A 17,831-nucleotide genomic window follows, 5' to 3' on the forward strand; every position below is an offset into this window, starting at 1 on the left:
AATACAGGGAAAATATACAAAATAGAATTCCTCCTCAGTATCTTGTTCAGCAGCAGCTTGCTGTGCTGGCTTGAACAGCGTTTGCTAGCACTTCAGAAGCACAGGTCAGAGGGTCAGCTTCTATCCTCTGATTAGGTAAGTGCAAATCCTAGCATGAGATTTCTGAGGACCAAAAAGCCTTCCTTCTGAGAATACTATGCAATACAGACAAAAGAATAAGCATTCCCTAATGAGTATGGTTATAGAATGGAGTGTAAGCAAATAATGATTTCCTGTGCTATTTTGGGGAGCTCTCCACATTGGTGGCAGCCCTGGAAATATCGGGACAAGGCAGCATCCTCACAGATTTTCTCCCTTTAGTTGATGGGGGAAAAGCAACCAAAAGAGAGACTAGATCCCTCCTTCCCACAGTGGCACTGTGCTGCAGCCAGGCAGAGGCCACATGCAGGGCACCTGGAGCCAAGGAGAAAGCAAAGCATGATGCTAAGAATAACTCTGCCTTGCATAGAGCTTCTGGGCCAGGACAACAACACGCCACTCTTTGCTCCAGGCTCCAAGTTGAGATTTGGCCCTTCACATTTGCTTTTTCTGTGCCCTAAATTGGAAATAAACTTGTTTGTTAGAACAGCTGCAGAAAATCAACTTGTAAAGGGCACCGAACAAGCAACAAATGCAGGTATTTCATTTGAAGAAATATGATACACTGATATATTCAACCAGCTCTGTATAAAGCTCAAGGGAAATATCCAGAGTAACAATGATGCTTTGCATTTCTATAGTGCTTGCCTTTGGCAGCTCTCTGGGAGCTTGCAAACATTAATGAATTCACAGAGGCAGAGATTCAGGGAGTATAAAGGCCAGAAAGGACTTTAGATCATCCAGTCTGACCTTCTGCGTATTGCATGCTACTTGGAAAGTGTGTGGAAAAGAACCGCAAACATTTGAGGGTGGCAGAAAATGCCTTGCTGTGAAAGGCTTAAAGAGCTCAATCTGTTTAGCTTATGAAACAGAAAACAGAGTTCTCCTGTAGAAAGTCCAACAGTGAGTGTTTACATGCAGCGAATCTTCCAGAAAAGCATCTATCTTTGATTTCAAAAACACTCAAGAGATGAAAAACCCCCTTTTCTCTCGGTACCTTACTACAATAACTATTCATGCTCAATGTTAGCATTTATGCTTAATATCTCATTTGAATCTGTTAGGTTTCCTTTCACAGGTTTTTGTTATGTTTTTCTCGCCTAGACTTAAAAAACAAATGTTCAGTAACCAGCATGTCTCCCTGTGAAGGTACTTTATACTCTAATCAAATAATCTCTCCATCTTCTTTTTGGTAAAATAAGCAGATTGAGGTCATTAAGTCTTTCACTGTAAAGCACTTCCTCACCTCTGAAACCACACTGTAACCTTCTGTTGCAGTCTTCCCAATTTTTCCTCCTCCTTTTAGAAGTATACTCTTCATCTATCAAAATCTGTGCCCTGCATTGTAGATACTACCTGACTATTACCATACAATAATAAATACCACCTTTCCTTACTTCTCCCCAGTGAACAACATCTCACAGCACACTTGCTAAGGTGTGTGAACATTGTTCCTACTTTAAAGATGGAGGCACATGGAAATGCTAGGGCAAAACCTTAGCAAGTAATTTTGTGGGAGTCAAGTTATGGGAAACTGGTTCTGATCCTACTCATAAACACTTTATAGTAGTATAAATTCACTGAATTTTAAACAAGGATCTCCAGATTCATGTAATTCCTGGCAAGATAAAAAGCTAGACCTTTATTTAAACTGATGGTCCCCTTCTAGCAGTCTCCACTTTCTCATCCACTCATGGTCTCATATGGTTATCTTTCACATCTCTCTCACTGGACATAAATGTCTTTGATTCCTCAGTTATTCTTTCTCTCTCCCCCCCAATTTTCATTCTCTTGTGACTGATCATCCCCTTTTCAGTAAGTGCCTCTGACCAGCTGCTTTTCAGATTCTCCCTTCTCTGATCTCCTCAGCTGTCACTTCTCAGCTGCCACAAAACACTCCAGCCCCCACATCCCCATCTGCTTTTTAAAGGCTTGTTATCATAAGCAGGGGCTTCTCCGCTCACTTTACTTTGCAAAACCCAAATCAAGAGAAACCACCACGCTGTAAAGGCTGAGAAAGGGGTTTAGGTCAACCCTAACTTCTGGCCTTCCAGGTGCTGTGCTGGGGCTTTCAGCTGCAACAAAAAGCATATTTTTATTCTGTTGTTACTAAAATCATGGAGTGTGTGAATTACATGGTAAAAAGGTCCAGCCTTGTACCCAAAGGGAGTGCTGTGGTGAATGCAGAGTGCCCTGAGTGACTGCCCCGTGGCTCATTTGCTTGCTGGTAATTGTGCTGTAGTATGGTGAGACAAGGGACTTCAGCTGTTCCCTGGTGATGAAAAAGGGACTGCAGGCTAGCAGAGTCTCATCTCCTATTCAAGGCACCACCACCTTCTTATAGACTTTTCAAGCTCTTAAACCCATTTGTCTTTTTACCTCAGATTCTTGCTAAAGCTGCATTACCCTAATGGCTAGAAGCCTTCTTCTAGTTTTCCACCCTATGGCCTATCTATACTACACTCTCTTCATACAAGCCATGTGCTTTAGTTTAAACATTTCCTCCAAGGTGTATTTATTACAGCAATCCTATCTGCTTCAGCCTTGGTTGCATGTGGTTAAACAAGCTGGATTCTCCCAGGCTCCTCTCATGAAGTCAGGCTTCCCTTGCCTCTCATCATCTTTCTGTCCTGTCTGTACCTGTCTCAGCCTGTATTCCTTTGGCCAAAACCTTAACTCAGACTAGAGAAGAGGACTTTGGGTAAGAACACCAACGCATCCCCATCCCCACTGGGAACACTTCTGTAGGTACATTCTAGGACAATGGTTGCTTTGTCCACAACTGCATCACACTAACACTCACCATTACCCTACCATCACCTAACACAGAAGTTCTCATCATTTTTCTCAGGATATGTTTACCACTGAGTCTACCTGGCTGCCTTTCAACAAGGATCTCAGGACAGAACTTGCCACAAAACAAAGGTTCCCTGAATTTTATGTGGGCATCGAGGGCAACACAGACTACACTGAGGATCTTCGCTGACACTTGGGAAAATGGGCCCAACAGTTCCCAGAAGACAAGGGCTACCTCTAGTCCTGCTCACTGTGCTCTCTGCCAGATCTCACAGAGTTCCCAGTTTACAGAAGATTTCTAATATTAGTTCTCAAGCATAATACCTTGTCTGTCATACTACTGAAATTCATTCTGTCTCTGGTACTCCTGCCAAGGTCAAATAAGGCTTTCTCTACAATATTCTGGTCCTTCCCTGTACCAGCAATGCCTTCTAGTGTTGAATCATCAGGACATTTTCTCTGAGTCAGGGTCTCAGGTTAATGTTAGCAAACACAATCACATGGCTTACCATGGGGGAGTGCTACAAGTAACCTTTCGCTAGACTTTGATAGGTGATCTTGCAGCTTCCCAGACTGGTTTCTACCTCCCTGCTCCTCACAACTCCTCTGCCTTTCCTGATCTCCTCCAATTTAACTAATTGTTTCTTATATGACACTGTATCAAGTGCTTTACTGAAATACAGAGATGAGACCTTTGAAATTTCTTTTGCTTTCCAGGAAAACAATTATCTGAAATAAATCTATTGGGTTAGCCTGGTATGGTCTCGTGTCAATAAACTCATATTGCCTGACTTTCTTTTCCCCTAACCACTTGGTAATAATTACACTTCCCTTCAAGGTCTCCTCTAAAGTGGTACAAACATTACAGAGGTCACACTTACAGGTCTGAAACTGACAAACTTATTTTTCCCCCTTCCTTAACCCTAAATCCTGAATTTTCACTTTTCCAGCCTGCATGGAGTCACCACTGCGGGTAGAGTTGAAAAAAATATCCTTGCTATAAGCCTGTGTTTACACATAGCAAGCTCTCCTGGGGCCAGAGAGCACCCAGGCCCAGTACTGTGAGTGCTCTAAGCAGCTTGAGCTGCTTATTCCCAGCAGTCAGCTTGTTTCTTTCCCCAAGAACAATATTGCTACCCTTATCAATAACTTGGGTACAGAGACCTCTTTGGTTTTGGCTCAGACTATAGACTCCTTGATCTTGACTTCACTCTTACTGCCCAGAAGTGGCCCCACTTTGTGTTCTCTTTTTCTCAAATAGCTGAGGAAACTTTTGATGTTTGTTTTTAATCTCCTTTGCAAGGTCTAACTCTGCTTGATTTGTAAGCAATCCTCACTTCATCCCTACATTTTCTGACCTCTAAGACACAGCTTTCTTTGCTGTCTGTTCTTTTTCCTTCCACGTAGGCTCTACGCAGAGCCAGCTTAAGCAGCCTAAGCAGTTGCCTGTGGTGGCAGACAGATGGAGGACAACAGAATCAGCCACTGCCATTTACTGTCTCCTCCCAGAAATGTGGGCTCCACATTATCCTTGAAAGCTGAACTGCTCCCTCCCCATACTCCAGACTTTGCACTGCTTCCTGTGAAAGCAGTGCCGAGAGCTAGCAGCAGACCACCCCTCCACACGCCCTAGGCAGTAGCGTAGTCCACATTTTGCCTATCTCCTGCACACACATCATCTCTCCCCTGCCTCCCCGTGGCCTTGGAAAAGCCTGATGCTTCCCAGTGTTTCCAGGCAAGGGCTCCCAGCCAAGCTCCCCAGTAGGCAGAAACAGGGCAACTACCTTCCACTGTTTCCTTTCCTCCCGCACCCTCTGTGCTTCACCACTTAACACCGGGCCCATACCTACTGAAAACCATCCAGCATTCAGCACTTCCACAGTCCCTGGTGAGCCATGAAGATTTGTTGATGGTCCTCATACAGCTCAAGAATAGGGAGAGAAAAACAGAATGTCTATCAGTACAGCCTCTGCATGGTACAGATGGTAAGACCGCCGTGTAAGAGCATTAGGGAGGAACAAGAAATATTTCTGGGACTGTTAATGTGATAAAGCTCTAAGCAAACTGGTCTGGTCTGACTGCTTTGAGCAAAAGGGTGACTAGAGACTTCCTGAGGTGCCTTCCAACCAGAATTATTGTATGGTCCTATGAGTGGGATTTCTCTATCCCAGTGAAGGAAAGGAAGAGAAGAAAAATGTTTTGTGAGGGGAAAGAGCTGGCAGTAGGAGTCCCATTACATAGCCTTATGATGGGGGCATTTGTGCCCTAGATGGATAGGTAGGGCAGAAGATGAACTCAGGAAGGAAACAGGTTGAGTTTGGTGGGAAAAGGAATGTATCTTAGGAGTACACTGGAGCTGTTCTCAGGTTTGCTAACTTTCTGTGGTTGTCACCCTGCAAAACTTGTCTGCTTGTGCCTTGTCTGAATTTAAGTTAAACCATCTTACAAGACATTTCCTACAACCTCCTCTGCTGCAATATTTACCACCTTCATTTCTACATCTACAGACTGCTTTTGTGATCCCTTTCAGCATCTTCTTGCATGACTTTGCTCGTCTGCTGAACTGTAGGTCCTAACACAGGTCATGACATCAGTTATGCTAAAGGTACGGACATTGCATGGACAATACTGCTTTCCTCTATGTACTCTAGATGCACAGATGTGCGCTGTTGTGGAGACACATGAGAGTGAGGTGATGCACTGGCCTTTCAATCACACAAGATTTAGGTTTGCACCCTGCTTGGTCAGAGGTGTTAAAGCCACTTGCTTGGCAGCCTGTGGATCTTCACACAGCTCCGAATGGAAGGTCCTGGCCCATTCATGACCCTCACAGTTTGTCAGTCCCCCTGAACACTCATTGCATGTTGACAGACTCTACACACTGGGTATACTTCCACATCCACAGAGATTACTCATAGACGTACCTGTCTGCATACACAGAAAACACATGAAAGTATGTAGCCTCACCACAGACAGAAATAAATTCAAATTGTTCTATGAGTATATGCATCTGTGCACACGCCGTTACAGATGCAGACAGATATCACAGCCACACAGTGTGCTGCAGAGAAACTGTGCAGGCAAATACACACATGTATGAACAAACCCCTCACACATTGTGCATCTACAGATACTCTACATGTAATGCACTCCCACAGGCCCATGTGGCCCTGGGCAGAGACTCCCTGTTGATGCTGGCTAGGTAGGAGTTAATAAAAGAAAGACTGGCAAGGAAATTAAAAGCAGAAAAAAGTTGAAACCCCAGCACATGATTCTTCTCCTATCACATCTGTGAATCCTGGAGCGCGAGAGTAATTGTCTGCAATGAGTCAGACCAAAAGGCACAAGGAAATGGTTGCCATGACAACCTGTGCACTGCTCTAATTCAGTTGAGAATTAAAATGATATCAAATAATTTGCAAGCAAAGGGAACACGGCAAAGGCGCCGGGTGCCAATCTAAAAAATCCAGCTATATGCAAGCCTCTCCTGAGCCAGTGTCAAGAGCTCTTTCCCCTTCAGGCGTGACAACCATGGCAATCAGAGGAGCTACAGAGGTGGCAGTGATGGATAACCTTAGGCTAGAAGATTTCTGCTACACACAGGCAAGAATGGGCTCCTGGGCTGGAGCTCCAGCCTGGAACAGGCTACAGGATTGGGAATGTCCTAGAGAGATGCCTGACCAGACCCCACAAGAGAATCCCATTGCTCACAATTGTTATGGTGTCCCATTGAGAAAATACCCTGAAACAGCTGGTGAGAGCAGGATCCGGGCAGGGTCTGGACACAGGCACCCATGCACAGTGAGGGTTCTGTGCTGGGTGAAGTGATGTCCACATGGGCTGCTGCACTTAATGTTTTGGGGTTTTTTTTCTGGTAAGTGCTGCAGCATACAAACTCTGTCACTCAGCCAAGGCTACGAGGAAATGTTTATTCTAGAGAATTGGCTATTGTTTTTGCTTTTCCCTCAGGCAAGGGCTCATGCCCAAGGCAACAAGTAATGTCCACACACAGAGGGAGGAGGCACAATCCCTGTGCTGAAGATCTTACACCCTATGCAGACAGCAGATACCTTGGAAGAAAACCAAATTGCGATGCCCAGCCAGGGTAGGCAGAATGCTATGGAAGATGTCTCACATGTATATTTGTAGCATTCTTTTGAGGATAAAATAAACATAATTGACCACCTTGTCATCAGTTACTGTCTATGCATGGAGACATCTATACAGCCTTTTGCAGGCAGATGTTTGCTCTTTCTGCCTGGTTCACTGGCCTGGCTGGAAGATAACCTGCTCTGAACAGGGAACCATGTGGCCCTAGCACTGATACCAAACCTTGGTGAAAGGCAGAGTTTATAACATCAGGGCTAGTGCAAAATAAGGCAACCGCTTTACTTTTGACTGGCTCCTAGAAGAGCTTATGTCTGCCCCAGAAACACCCTAAAAAGCAGCCTTTTTGTTTACAGGTCTCTCCCTCAAGGCTCAGTATGTAAAGTAGAATGCAATGGATGGTAGGCAGGCATATGGATGGACGAAGGATGCAAGAAACACTCATTTTGGCACATCAGTGGCATTGTGTAATGTTGATATCCTGGCCTGTGGGGTATTGGCTCAACCCTTAGGCCAGTCAAATGTATACTGACTGATAATGGCCTCCAGACAGATGTCCTGAGAGGTCGAGAAGGCATGGCTGCTGTTAGTACTAAAACAATCAGCATTTCTGCCTTACTGAGTGCCCCTAACACTTTCTATGACTGAGTGCCAAAGCACGGCCCCTTCAGATATCTCTCATCTTGTCAGATCCAAGGGATGCCTGAGAAACTGTTTGGGAAACTACAGGAATTGTCAGGAGGGAATGGCATCAGGAAGAAATCAGATGTAGCAGGTGAGAGTTGAAAAGGAGTTGAGTTTTCCTTCTTTCTACCTGTGCCACCTCTGGGTGCAGGGGAGACCGGGATTTCCATAAAGGCATCCAGGTGATGCCTCAGGAGCTCACAGAAGTCCCTGCACCAGGCCAGTGTTGGCACAACCTCCAGCATTAAAAGAGGGACAGCATTCCTTCTGAATATGTCAGAACACATTCAAGAGAACAGCTGCTCTCAAGTTTTGTATGGGTAACATTATGCTGGTTTCCAACCCAGTCTAGTGAAATAATTTTAATTCTCCAGCTTGAAAGCAGTTATTCCCATGTAAAAGGTGCTTATGCTATTGTATCTTATTTCTATGCATTTTAGCAGCTTCTACAGGTGCAACTTGTCACTTTCTAGAGAGGAGTTGAAATGCTTTATCCACCCTAGCAACAAAACTGTGGAAATACAGAATTGTGTGTAGATTAGTATGAAAAGATGCCACAGCAAAAGAACTGGTGAAAAAGCCACTTGCACTTTCCCTCTTTGCTTGCTGGTAACAGACAGCAGGTAGCCAAAATTGGGGACCAAGGAAGAGGATGGAGAGACATCAAGCTGGCCTGTAATCGCTTTTCAAATGAAGAGCTTCCATCAGGCTGATAGAGGTCGCATTTTAACCAGTGGTATAATGGCAAAATTACTTCCCATTATCTATTTTTCAGACTGATTGATTTCAAATACTTTTGAAAAAAAAACTAAGCCTTTTTGAAAATCTGCTCCTGCTGTGACTACAAAGCTCTTCTGAAAATACTGGCGTTAATAACTCAGTGTCCCAAAACCCTCTCTGTAAAAGAGACAATATTTCTCTTTTCTCACTTTTCTTTGAGCTTGCCTAGGACTCTCCCCAAATACACCTGTATATACCATCATCGTCGTAGGATAATAATTTCACTGTGGTCCAGTCACTGCAGGTAAGAACTAACAGTAGCTTTGAATATAAACAGAGGAGCGAGGTATCATATAAAATAAACATGCATCTCTCAAGTGCCCATTTGGAATTGTTTTATTGGGCACCACAGAGCCTGTGCACGCCCCATGATTTGTTGGTATTGGCTGTCTCCCATCCCTGAGACATGACAACACGGCAAAGAACCTAATGGGAAAAAATGCCTACCTGCCCCTGTTGGGACTGGCAGCCAACTGATAACTACATAACTTGAACAGCGAGAAGGTCAGGCAGCGAAAGAGACGTCATACACAGCCCAAAGAGACAGCTAAACTCCTGCACATATTCCAGCAGTTTCACTGGGGCTTTAAATCACTAAAAGCTTTTGTCAGCAACTACATGTGATTTCTGCTGTGCACCCCCTGAGGACCAAAAAGCCCCAGACTACTGACTCATGGGAGCGAGCAGATGACAGTGCTATCTGGGGCAGGACTTGGCTTGGGGAGAGTACCATCACAATTCCTTATTTTTCATTGCCAACAAAGTTAGTGTGCGTGAAAAGTACCGTACTGACATCCCAGGAGAATGGCTGCCTTCTAATTAATTATAATTAATCATCCAGGCATTACTTAATGTTTGCATAGTGCTTTGAAGTGCCAAAGTACAATATAGCAGGTAGATATTATTAATTCGAAGAAACAGGTATAGCCAAGCCAGGGGTAAGTTTGCCTGTGTGGCCTCCCACCAAAGAGGCCACACCAACTCAGCTCACACAAATGGACCCTGCCTTAGCTCCACCATGTCCTCTGAGACACTTGTGGGTACCTTGAACCCTTTGCATGCCCGTTACAGGGGCTTGGCCTACTGGAAAAGTGGAGAGGTGGGTGAAAAAGGGAGAGGGTAGGGCAGGGCAGAGGACACCACTTTTCCTTCTGAATTCAGCCACTTACCCACCTGTTCTTATGTGGAACAGCATCTCTAACAGTGAGATAAGCATCTCAGACTGCCCAAAACCCATTCTGGGATTCCCTAGTGCCATACTGAAATGGGAGGAAGGAAGACCTTGTACTCCCCCTCCATCTCTGCTCTCAGCCCTCTAGCCTGGCTGCTCTCTAATCCCAGCTGACTGATCCCTCATGCCCTGACAGCATCCAGGCCTGTGTCATCTTCCTGCACATTTGATTTTATCAGTTTGCCTTTCTCTGCCTTGGCTGGGGACTGCCATTCAGGTGCCAGAAGAAAAGGGGCCCAACGCTCCCTGTCACTGGGATCCTCCCCATAGGGGCACAGGGAATACTCCCTCCCCACAGGCATGGCTGTAAATCCTAGAGCTTAATTTTTCACTGCATGCATAGTGAACATTTCAGAGTGCTTACAAATCACCCCCAAGCACCTTCAAGTCAAACAAGTGACAGTAACGATCAGTGGCAGAATGACAAGGCAGTTTGTACCACTTGCACTTTTATAGGGGCACTTAAAAAGTCTCTATTTGTTCCTCTTTTGCAGAACTAGGACTGCATTTATTCAGAAACTACAAGCCTACCCAGATATTTGGCTTTCTGGGATCCAGTGCTGCATACCAAACTTCTGGTAGTATCCTACCTCTAAATGAACCCAGTATCAATCCCACTGAGGGCTGATGCCATCAGAGTTACAATAACAACAATCTGCATCCCATTCTGCTTTGATTGCCTCTTTCTATGTCTCTACTCACTCTCCTTCCTTCTCCTCTCTCCTGTACCCAGGATAGTATTGCAGCACTGCTCAACATCATTTGTGCTGCAGCCTCTGCTGTGAGGTAAAGTCCTCCAGAATCAGGTCCTAGTCACTCAGGATGATCGTATTACTGTGAGGGGTGATGTATTACTGTGAGGGGTGATGAGGAGAGACCTACTTCCTATTTCTCAGAGCTGCTATCCTCAAGAACAAATAGGTAGTGTGACCACAATTATTTCCTGTTGGAGTTTTTTAAATTACAAACGGTATGAAAGATTCAGATAATAAACATACTCACTACTGGAAACAAAGCAAATTATAATAGAGATATAATGCCTTTTTGCTCCCTAAAATGCCCAAAACATGGTGTAAACTTACACTCAAGCCAGCAGATGTGACATAACTTGGCAAACCCTTGCACTCCCACTGAAGTCCACAGGGGCTACAGCTGGGAGCCTGACAGACTTTGGACCCTTTGGAAGAAACTATTTCCCCCAGTGCTGTCATGCAGTCCATACTTTGGATGAAATATGGGTAGTTTTCATGAACGCGTAAGAAATGGGGAATGAATAACACCCAGCTGTGTGGAAGTAAGCAGAAGATGCTTGTGATCAGGTCACTTAACGTGCGTGCTAGTGAAAGGGACTGTGGTACCTTTAAGGAAAAAAAGCAATTGAGAATTTATTTCTGTGTCTCAACTTCTGTGGTTACCAGTGAGGATACTGGTTTGTTCTGTATCATTTCAACAAATGTCAGAATTTTTACCTTATTGCTACTAACATGATTTCTTTCCCTGTCTTCCACTGCTTTCTCCACCCTCTTTCCTCTGCAGAGAATCCTGTCCCTTCACAGCATGTCCACACAGACAGCCGATGCAGCGTTCAGCATAAATGAGGGGGTGGAAATCTCCACATGGGTTGTGGAAAGTGCTGCTAACAGAAGAGAAATGGTTCTGTCAGGGGCAGAACCTCCTGCCACTTGTTCTTGCTCCAGCTCTTCCACCCAGAAGTTTCCTTCCTGTATTTATGCTGAGTGCCAGCTGAACTGCTTGTGTGTCTCTGCAGTAACTCACAGGTCAGGAAAGGGAAGAAAAAGAACCATGAAAAACAATATTTTAAAAAAAAAATGTTTTTTCTCCTTCCAAATTCATGCTTAGAAAAATGCTCCAGTTCTGCACAGAGACCCTTGGTACAGTTTCAGTGCCATTTCATTCTGTTCGGTATATTCATAATAGTGCCAGCTAGTATCAGTTTTGAGAGCAGTTTCTATGACCCAAGCACCTATTTAACATGAACTTTACTGAAACTATCTCTATTTCACAGGATAGACTTCATAATAATTTTCTGGCTTTGGGCTTGAAATGGTGGTATAGTAGTGAAAAGTGCTATTTCATAACACCCCTCCAGCTTCTAAGTACGTTCTCACTGCCCAGGTGATACTTAGAAGAGTACTACTCTCAGCTGGAACTTAGTGAAAGCCTGGAAATTAAAGAATGCTTCATCAGATGAAGTTAAACTGCCATAGTTTTACTGATGAGTAATATTGAAGATAATTCACTTTTTTCTACCCAGCCTAGGCAAAAGCAATCCTCTCTGATCTGAAGGTATCTGCTATATGGCCTTCTCTCTACTGGATACTCTTACAACAAAGTTGTTTGGTATCTATCCTACTCAGTCATTCCTTCCACCAGGAAGGAATACAGGACTCCATTAACACCAACCATTCTTTCACAAGCAGCTTTGCATCTCAGCATGTCTCAGGTGATAATTACTCCATTACCTGTTCTGTCAACCTCTTCCCTTAGTCAATGTTTCAAGGTCTAAACAAAATTCTGCTGAGCTACATCATCTCTTACCCCAATACTCCAACACAGAGTGTTTAAGTTGGATATGATGCCAGCATTATTGACAAATGTTGCATTCGTTAAATGGCTGCTGTTTCACTTCTGAGTTTACTGTATTTCCGTAAAGGCTGAAGGAATTGCTGCAGAAAATGGTAACGCTTCAAAAGCTTTGGGGTTCTGTTAGAAATAATGAGCTATACAAATTTTCCAAAAATAGACTAATGAAGGTCTCCCAAAACGGGTTTAAAGCTCAGATACAAAGGTAAGTTTGCAAATGTTTTTGTCTGAGTTGGAAATCTAGCAGCAAGCCCATTCCATCAGCAAAAGTTATTTTTCAGCTGAGATAACAATGGCAATGCATGAACGTTCTTACAAAACCAGAAGTGCCTCCTGCAATCAGTTCAGAACTTGCAGGAACTTCTCAACCTGCTCCTGCTCCAGAGAAAGAGTCTCAATCCATTAATTTACCAGCCTTGAAGATGGGAAGCTTCCATTCAGTCAGTTTCCCTTTCAAAAGCCTATCAGCCATTCAGTACCTGTTCTAATATTCTCTGTTTAGCCTGGTTTTCAACATCACAAGCTATTGTGGCTCCTGTCATTTCCCTTGAATGACAAGCTAATAGGTCTCAGCTCCCACTCTCAATACAAGATGAAACCATTTCATTCAAGATAAAAAGAAAAACCAGAATGTCCTACCTGCAGCAATGCCCATCTTCCCATCCACAGCCACAGCCACAGCTGTGCTTACTGTCACCACTTTTGGTAGGCCACCTCCCTCTGTCAAGACACAAATACAGCAGGCTTGGTTAGCTTACTGCCAGAGAGGAGTAAAATGAAGTGGGAGCAGTCTGCTCACACTCTTCCCTGTCCAGGCCAGTGTGTACATATGTCCCAACCCTGAAAGAGAGACTGTATCTTTCAAGATATATAAGCAACCTAAGGGGCTATGAATAGTTTGGTTTTGTTTTTGTTTTTGTTTTTTCTTCTAGATAATGCCCTATGATAAAAGAAGCATCCTCAGCATAAAATTTAAAGGACTGGCCTCCTCAATTCTAGGCATATAGAGCTTCTCTTAGGCGAGAAAGCTGCTCTGCTTCATGCACCAGCTAAACTCTGTAGACAAAGGAGAAGCAGGACAGGCAATTCTAACACTGGCTCTTGCACAGAAAAGGCCAGGCTTACACCTAGCTCTGTTACCCAAGCCAGGCCAGCACTATAAACTGGAGAGACAGACGCAGTGCTTCCAGATACCTCCAGGGTGCGCGCCATTTTAGAAACAGAAGTCTTCTTGGGACTTTGCTGCCTAAACTCTGTTATGCCCCAGGGTCTCCCGATTATCCTTTAGCTGCTGCTTTAACGTCCTGTAGGTCCTATGTCACATCTGTCAGCCCTGTGCAGATCTCTTAGCTCCCACTGGGCATTTAAAATAGCATGGCTGGATAGGTTTAAGCAACTGAACTCCACCTCCCCTCTCTTTGTTAGTGCAGTTGTTTCAGCCTGCAATTGTCCATGTGACCAATTCCATTTCTGTATTTTTTTTGAAGTGATTAGGTTAGCTTCAGCTGAGGGACCTCCTTTGGAACTGCCAGGGGACAGTTTGAAGGTCAGCATGATCGATCTAGCCTGCAAGTGATTCTGTCCTTGCATGCTGTATAGAAATGTCTTCCTCAGACAGATGGGTCACGGATTCTTTCCTTTCCAAGAGCCCCAGCATTCGTTACTGCTCTCCATTTCTGCCTCCATCATTCTTGTTGGTACCCAGTGTGTCCTGAACATGATTCTGTGTCTACCACAGTTTAGCCTGGAGTCTCTCTCTCACTTTTTTTGGACTGAAGCCAGATTAACTTGCTCAAGGATGTCAAAAATAGCAAAGACCTTGTGAAACAAATACCCAGACAATCTATGCTAAAATGACTTGAGACTAAGCCTGCCTTTATGGTGAACCCCAGATTTCTTGCTCTCCTTAGGATGGGACAAATAAGCAAAAAACACTTAGCAACGCTAGAAAAAAAAAAAAAAGACAAAAAGACGACAAAGCAAAAAACCCAAACACCCATCACAGGAGAGATCTGAGCTACAAGAACAGTTCTACTTGACTTGCAGATCCTTCACTGCTGTTTTCTTCTCTTTGGGACTTTTGGACACTAGAAGGAGAAGCCCTGGATAAATTATTCTGATAATCTGCAGCCTTTCCATGCTGGTTTCCTCTCCAACAGAGTCTTTGGGCTCTTCCTTCTTACGTGGTGAGAAGTACACCTGCCACAAAAAACCCTTATCACAGGGTGGCCATGTACTGAGTCACGTGAAAAGCAGGAAAGAGGGACTTCAGCATGTAATTATCAGGGTGATCTGTTCTGGCCAAAAGGTGGGGCACCTCGGCTTCATCAGATGTCAAGGTTAAGGGCCTGGACTCTGTTCTGACAGTGAAGCACTGTGTCTCAGAAGCGCCAAGTATTATTTCCTGGCTCTTCACATTCATAGTGTGTGATCTCATGGATCACAGTCCCTCTAAACCCAGCTACTCATCTCTAAAGAGACTAATAATCTCCCTTACAGTTAGGTCTTCAGGGCCAGCTACTACTTCTTACAACGGTCCTGTAGGGTTTCCAGGTGAATGGGGTCCTAGGCTTGATTGAATTTTCTGACCAACAGCCACATAATACAAAAAACAGTGGCAGCTGTTTGTCTTCTGTCTTTATCCATGCAAAAATACCTGTAACTTCCATGAAAGCCATATCAAGCCATAGCCGCAATGTTTAGCCAGGAGTGACTACTAGGGCCTGCGTAATGGCTGCTCTAGGAAGCCCCACAGGGTGTCACTGCCTGGTTTTCTAATCCATGCACTATTCCAAAGAGCAAATGCCATGGCATGCAGGGCAGTAAAAGGTCCCTCCTGCCATGCCTCCTCCTCTTCCCACACTTGCCTTTTAAGTGAGATGTACAAGTGCTGGGCAGAGAGAGGCTTTTGTGGAAGGTTTCAAGTATTTTCTCTTTCCATCCCTCTCCCTTTACATCCTGGTTCATCTCTTGCCTCCCAGTCTGATTTTCTCTTCTTTGCTACTTGCTTTCCCACCCACCAGCCTCCCACCACTGCACCACAAAAAGCTTTAACAGCTAAAGTGCTGAGCTCTGTGACAGAGATGGAGTGCTAGAGGCCAGGAAGGAGCACAGAGGGGATTTCTGCCTTCTGTGGAGGAGTCTCACATGAGTATTTTGTTTTGATTGTTTCTTTCTAGGCTCTTCTGCTCTCTTCCTGCCTTTGAGTAGGTCCTGGCTGGCCCTGTGAACTCATAGGAACAGACACCCTAAGCATGAGGCTGAAAAGCCACTCCTTGCTTACTTCTCATGTTTGAGCTCCTTAGCTGGGCAAGAGTTGCCATAGTAGTATGACTGGATGGGGGACCAATGAGACACCCTCATGAAGAGCAAGCCATGGAAAAACCCTCCCTTTTTCTCCACTATCTTCTATAACAAACCCATCCTCTCCTCTCATGGGAAGCGGTGATGGAAAAAGATGACACCACATCAGTCTTCGCTGCTACTTTCATCCAGTTCTCCTGATGATGTTCCCTCCCAGGTCTGGTCACATATACCTGTCTAATTGCTTCTGTGACACCTTCCCCATCTCATGGTTCATGTGTTCTCCGGCCTCACAAGCACAATGTGATCACCCATGTCCCGGCTTCCCTAAATCCTTTGGTCTTCCCAGACCCTGCATTTCCATGTATCCTTCACCTCCTCTGAAACCTCATGTTATGCAGCTCTTACTGCCTTCCCCACAGCTTGTAGGTTTGTCTTTCTGCTGTGTCCAGTACCTTGGCTGTATCCCCTCTGTCTCTATGCCAGTGCGAAGATAAGACCAAGAGGCCAGCTCTTAGCACTTCCACTAGGTGGGAGGCAGTGATAAATGAGGACAAGGATGGCATGGGATGCAAGATGTGAAAAGCTTTCTCTTCCCTTCTCCTCAGCTCTGTGTGAATTCAGCCTGGGATTACCTGAATCGTCTTCTGAGACAATGCTGTAGATGAAGCTCCCGGGGGGATGCTCGGCCGCCCGGCGGTACCACAGAGGGAAGTGGTCCATGGTGAAGATACTTTCTTTGTCCTTCTGTGTCAGGAATATCCTGCCGGGAGAAAACTCAGGGGCAGCCTTGGTGTGGAGGAGCGACAGCCCTCCCTCCTCGGGGCAACGCAGTGGGAGCCCTGGGGCTGGGCGCATCACGGGCACCTCATCACCTGGGGCTTCCCCTGCGGCAGACGGAGCCCGGGGACCCCCGGGGCACCGAAACTTGCCAGCGCTAGGGCCCTCACGGTGCACCTCTCACCGCGGGGACTCCGGGGCCGTTTGCGAGGTCTCCCTCACTACCGAAGCACGGAGCTGTGCCTCACACCCCCCGGCAGGCGCGGGTCAGCGACCGACCTCCGGGGGAGGGGAGGGGCCGGGCCGGGCCGGGCCAGGCTGAGCTGCTGACTGCCAGACCTCGTCCGCGGCACAACTGCCGCCATTTCCCGTCAGCGCCCAGGGGGCCCGGCGGCGGCTGCGCCCCCGCCCCGCCCCGCTCCCCGCCGCACCGGGGCCAGCGCCTCCGCCGGCCGCCCGCCAGGTGCCGCTGTTGCCCCGGCCGAGGCCCTCAGCGGCGCCGCCGGCCGCCCTGAGGGCGGGCAGGGGGAGGCCGCGGGCCTGCAGGGCCCAGCCGGCGGCAGAGCTGAGGCTGCTGCGGTTGCCTGAGGGCTCTGGGGCTTAGTGCCTGTGGAGGGAGGGAAGATGTCCACCTCCTTCTCCTCTTGCCTCGCGGGAGGCCTGGCAGGTTACGCCGTGAGGGGCAAAGGGCAGGGCTAGGCCTGAGAAGTGAGGCGCGGCGGGCACGAACGGGCGGCCGAGGGAAGCCAGGCTGGCCTGTGGCCAGTTTAAGGCTGTTAATTACTGCAGAAGAATGGGGAGCAGGTGAGAAAAGGGAATTAAGACAGTCTCCTAAAAAAAACCCAAAAAACAAACAAACAAAAAAACCACAAACAAACAAACAACCCAAAACAAAAAACAAACAAAAAAATCAACCTGAAGGTCATGCTTCGGTGGCTAAATTCTAAACTCCTAGAGATGCATGGAATGAAGTACTTGAGGAAATGGGTGCCCCGAAGGCAAGAGGGTGGGTCCTGAGGGCATGGCAACACAGGCAGTGCATGCTCAGGAGACACCTTGTGAAAATCAGGTCATTGGCTTCCCTGGAGGTCACTATGTCTTGCCTGACGAATCCCCTTTGTTTTCAGGCTCTCGTTTTGCTGTATATTTTGGCAAACGATAATTACTCATTTATACGGTTCCTTCCTTTCAGGGGATTCCAAAGGTGCCTCTTGAGTGACGTGTGGGGTCTGTCACTGCAGTGTGGTGACTGTGGCTGTTTAAAAGCACCAAACGCTGCTCCTGATGAGCAGTGTGGGATAGGGAATCATCCTATCAGCCTCCTATAGCACACATCATTTTCTCCCTTGTCACCAGAGCCTGCCTACTCTGACTTACCCAGACTGCCTCAAAACCACGAAGAGTGTGG

General features: G+C 46.1%; 1 protein-coding gene across 3 annotated transcripts in view; it reads right to left on the reverse strand.

Moving 5' to 3' along the window:
- Positions 1-17,831, reverse strand: part of CACNA2D4 (calcium voltage-gated channel auxiliary subunit alpha2delta 4) — a 131,634-nt gene that overhangs the window by 54,963 nt on the left and 58,840 nt on the right. For 2 of the 3 annotated variants that reach the window (XM_074902144.1, XM_074902145.1), the window contains 2 exons: positions 16,279-16,406; positions 12,980-13,060 (listed from right to left, as the gene is read on the reverse strand). In XM_074902144.1, the coding sequence (XP_074758245.1) occupies positions 12,980-13,060; positions 16,279-16,406 (209 nt within the window). Of the gene's footprint in view, positions 1-12,979; positions 13,064-15,169; positions 15,186-16,278; positions 16,407-17,831 lie in introns of all 3 variants that reach the window. The other variant, XM_074902143.1, reaches the window with a different exon arrangement.

Source organism: Athene noctua, chromosome 3 (genome assembly GCF_965140245.1).
Source record: "Athene noctua chromosome 3, bAthNoc1.hap1.1, whole genome shotgun sequence".
In the NCBI taxonomy this organism is placed as follows: Eukaryota; Metazoa; Chordata; class Aves; order Strigiformes; family Strigidae; genus Athene; species Athene noctua.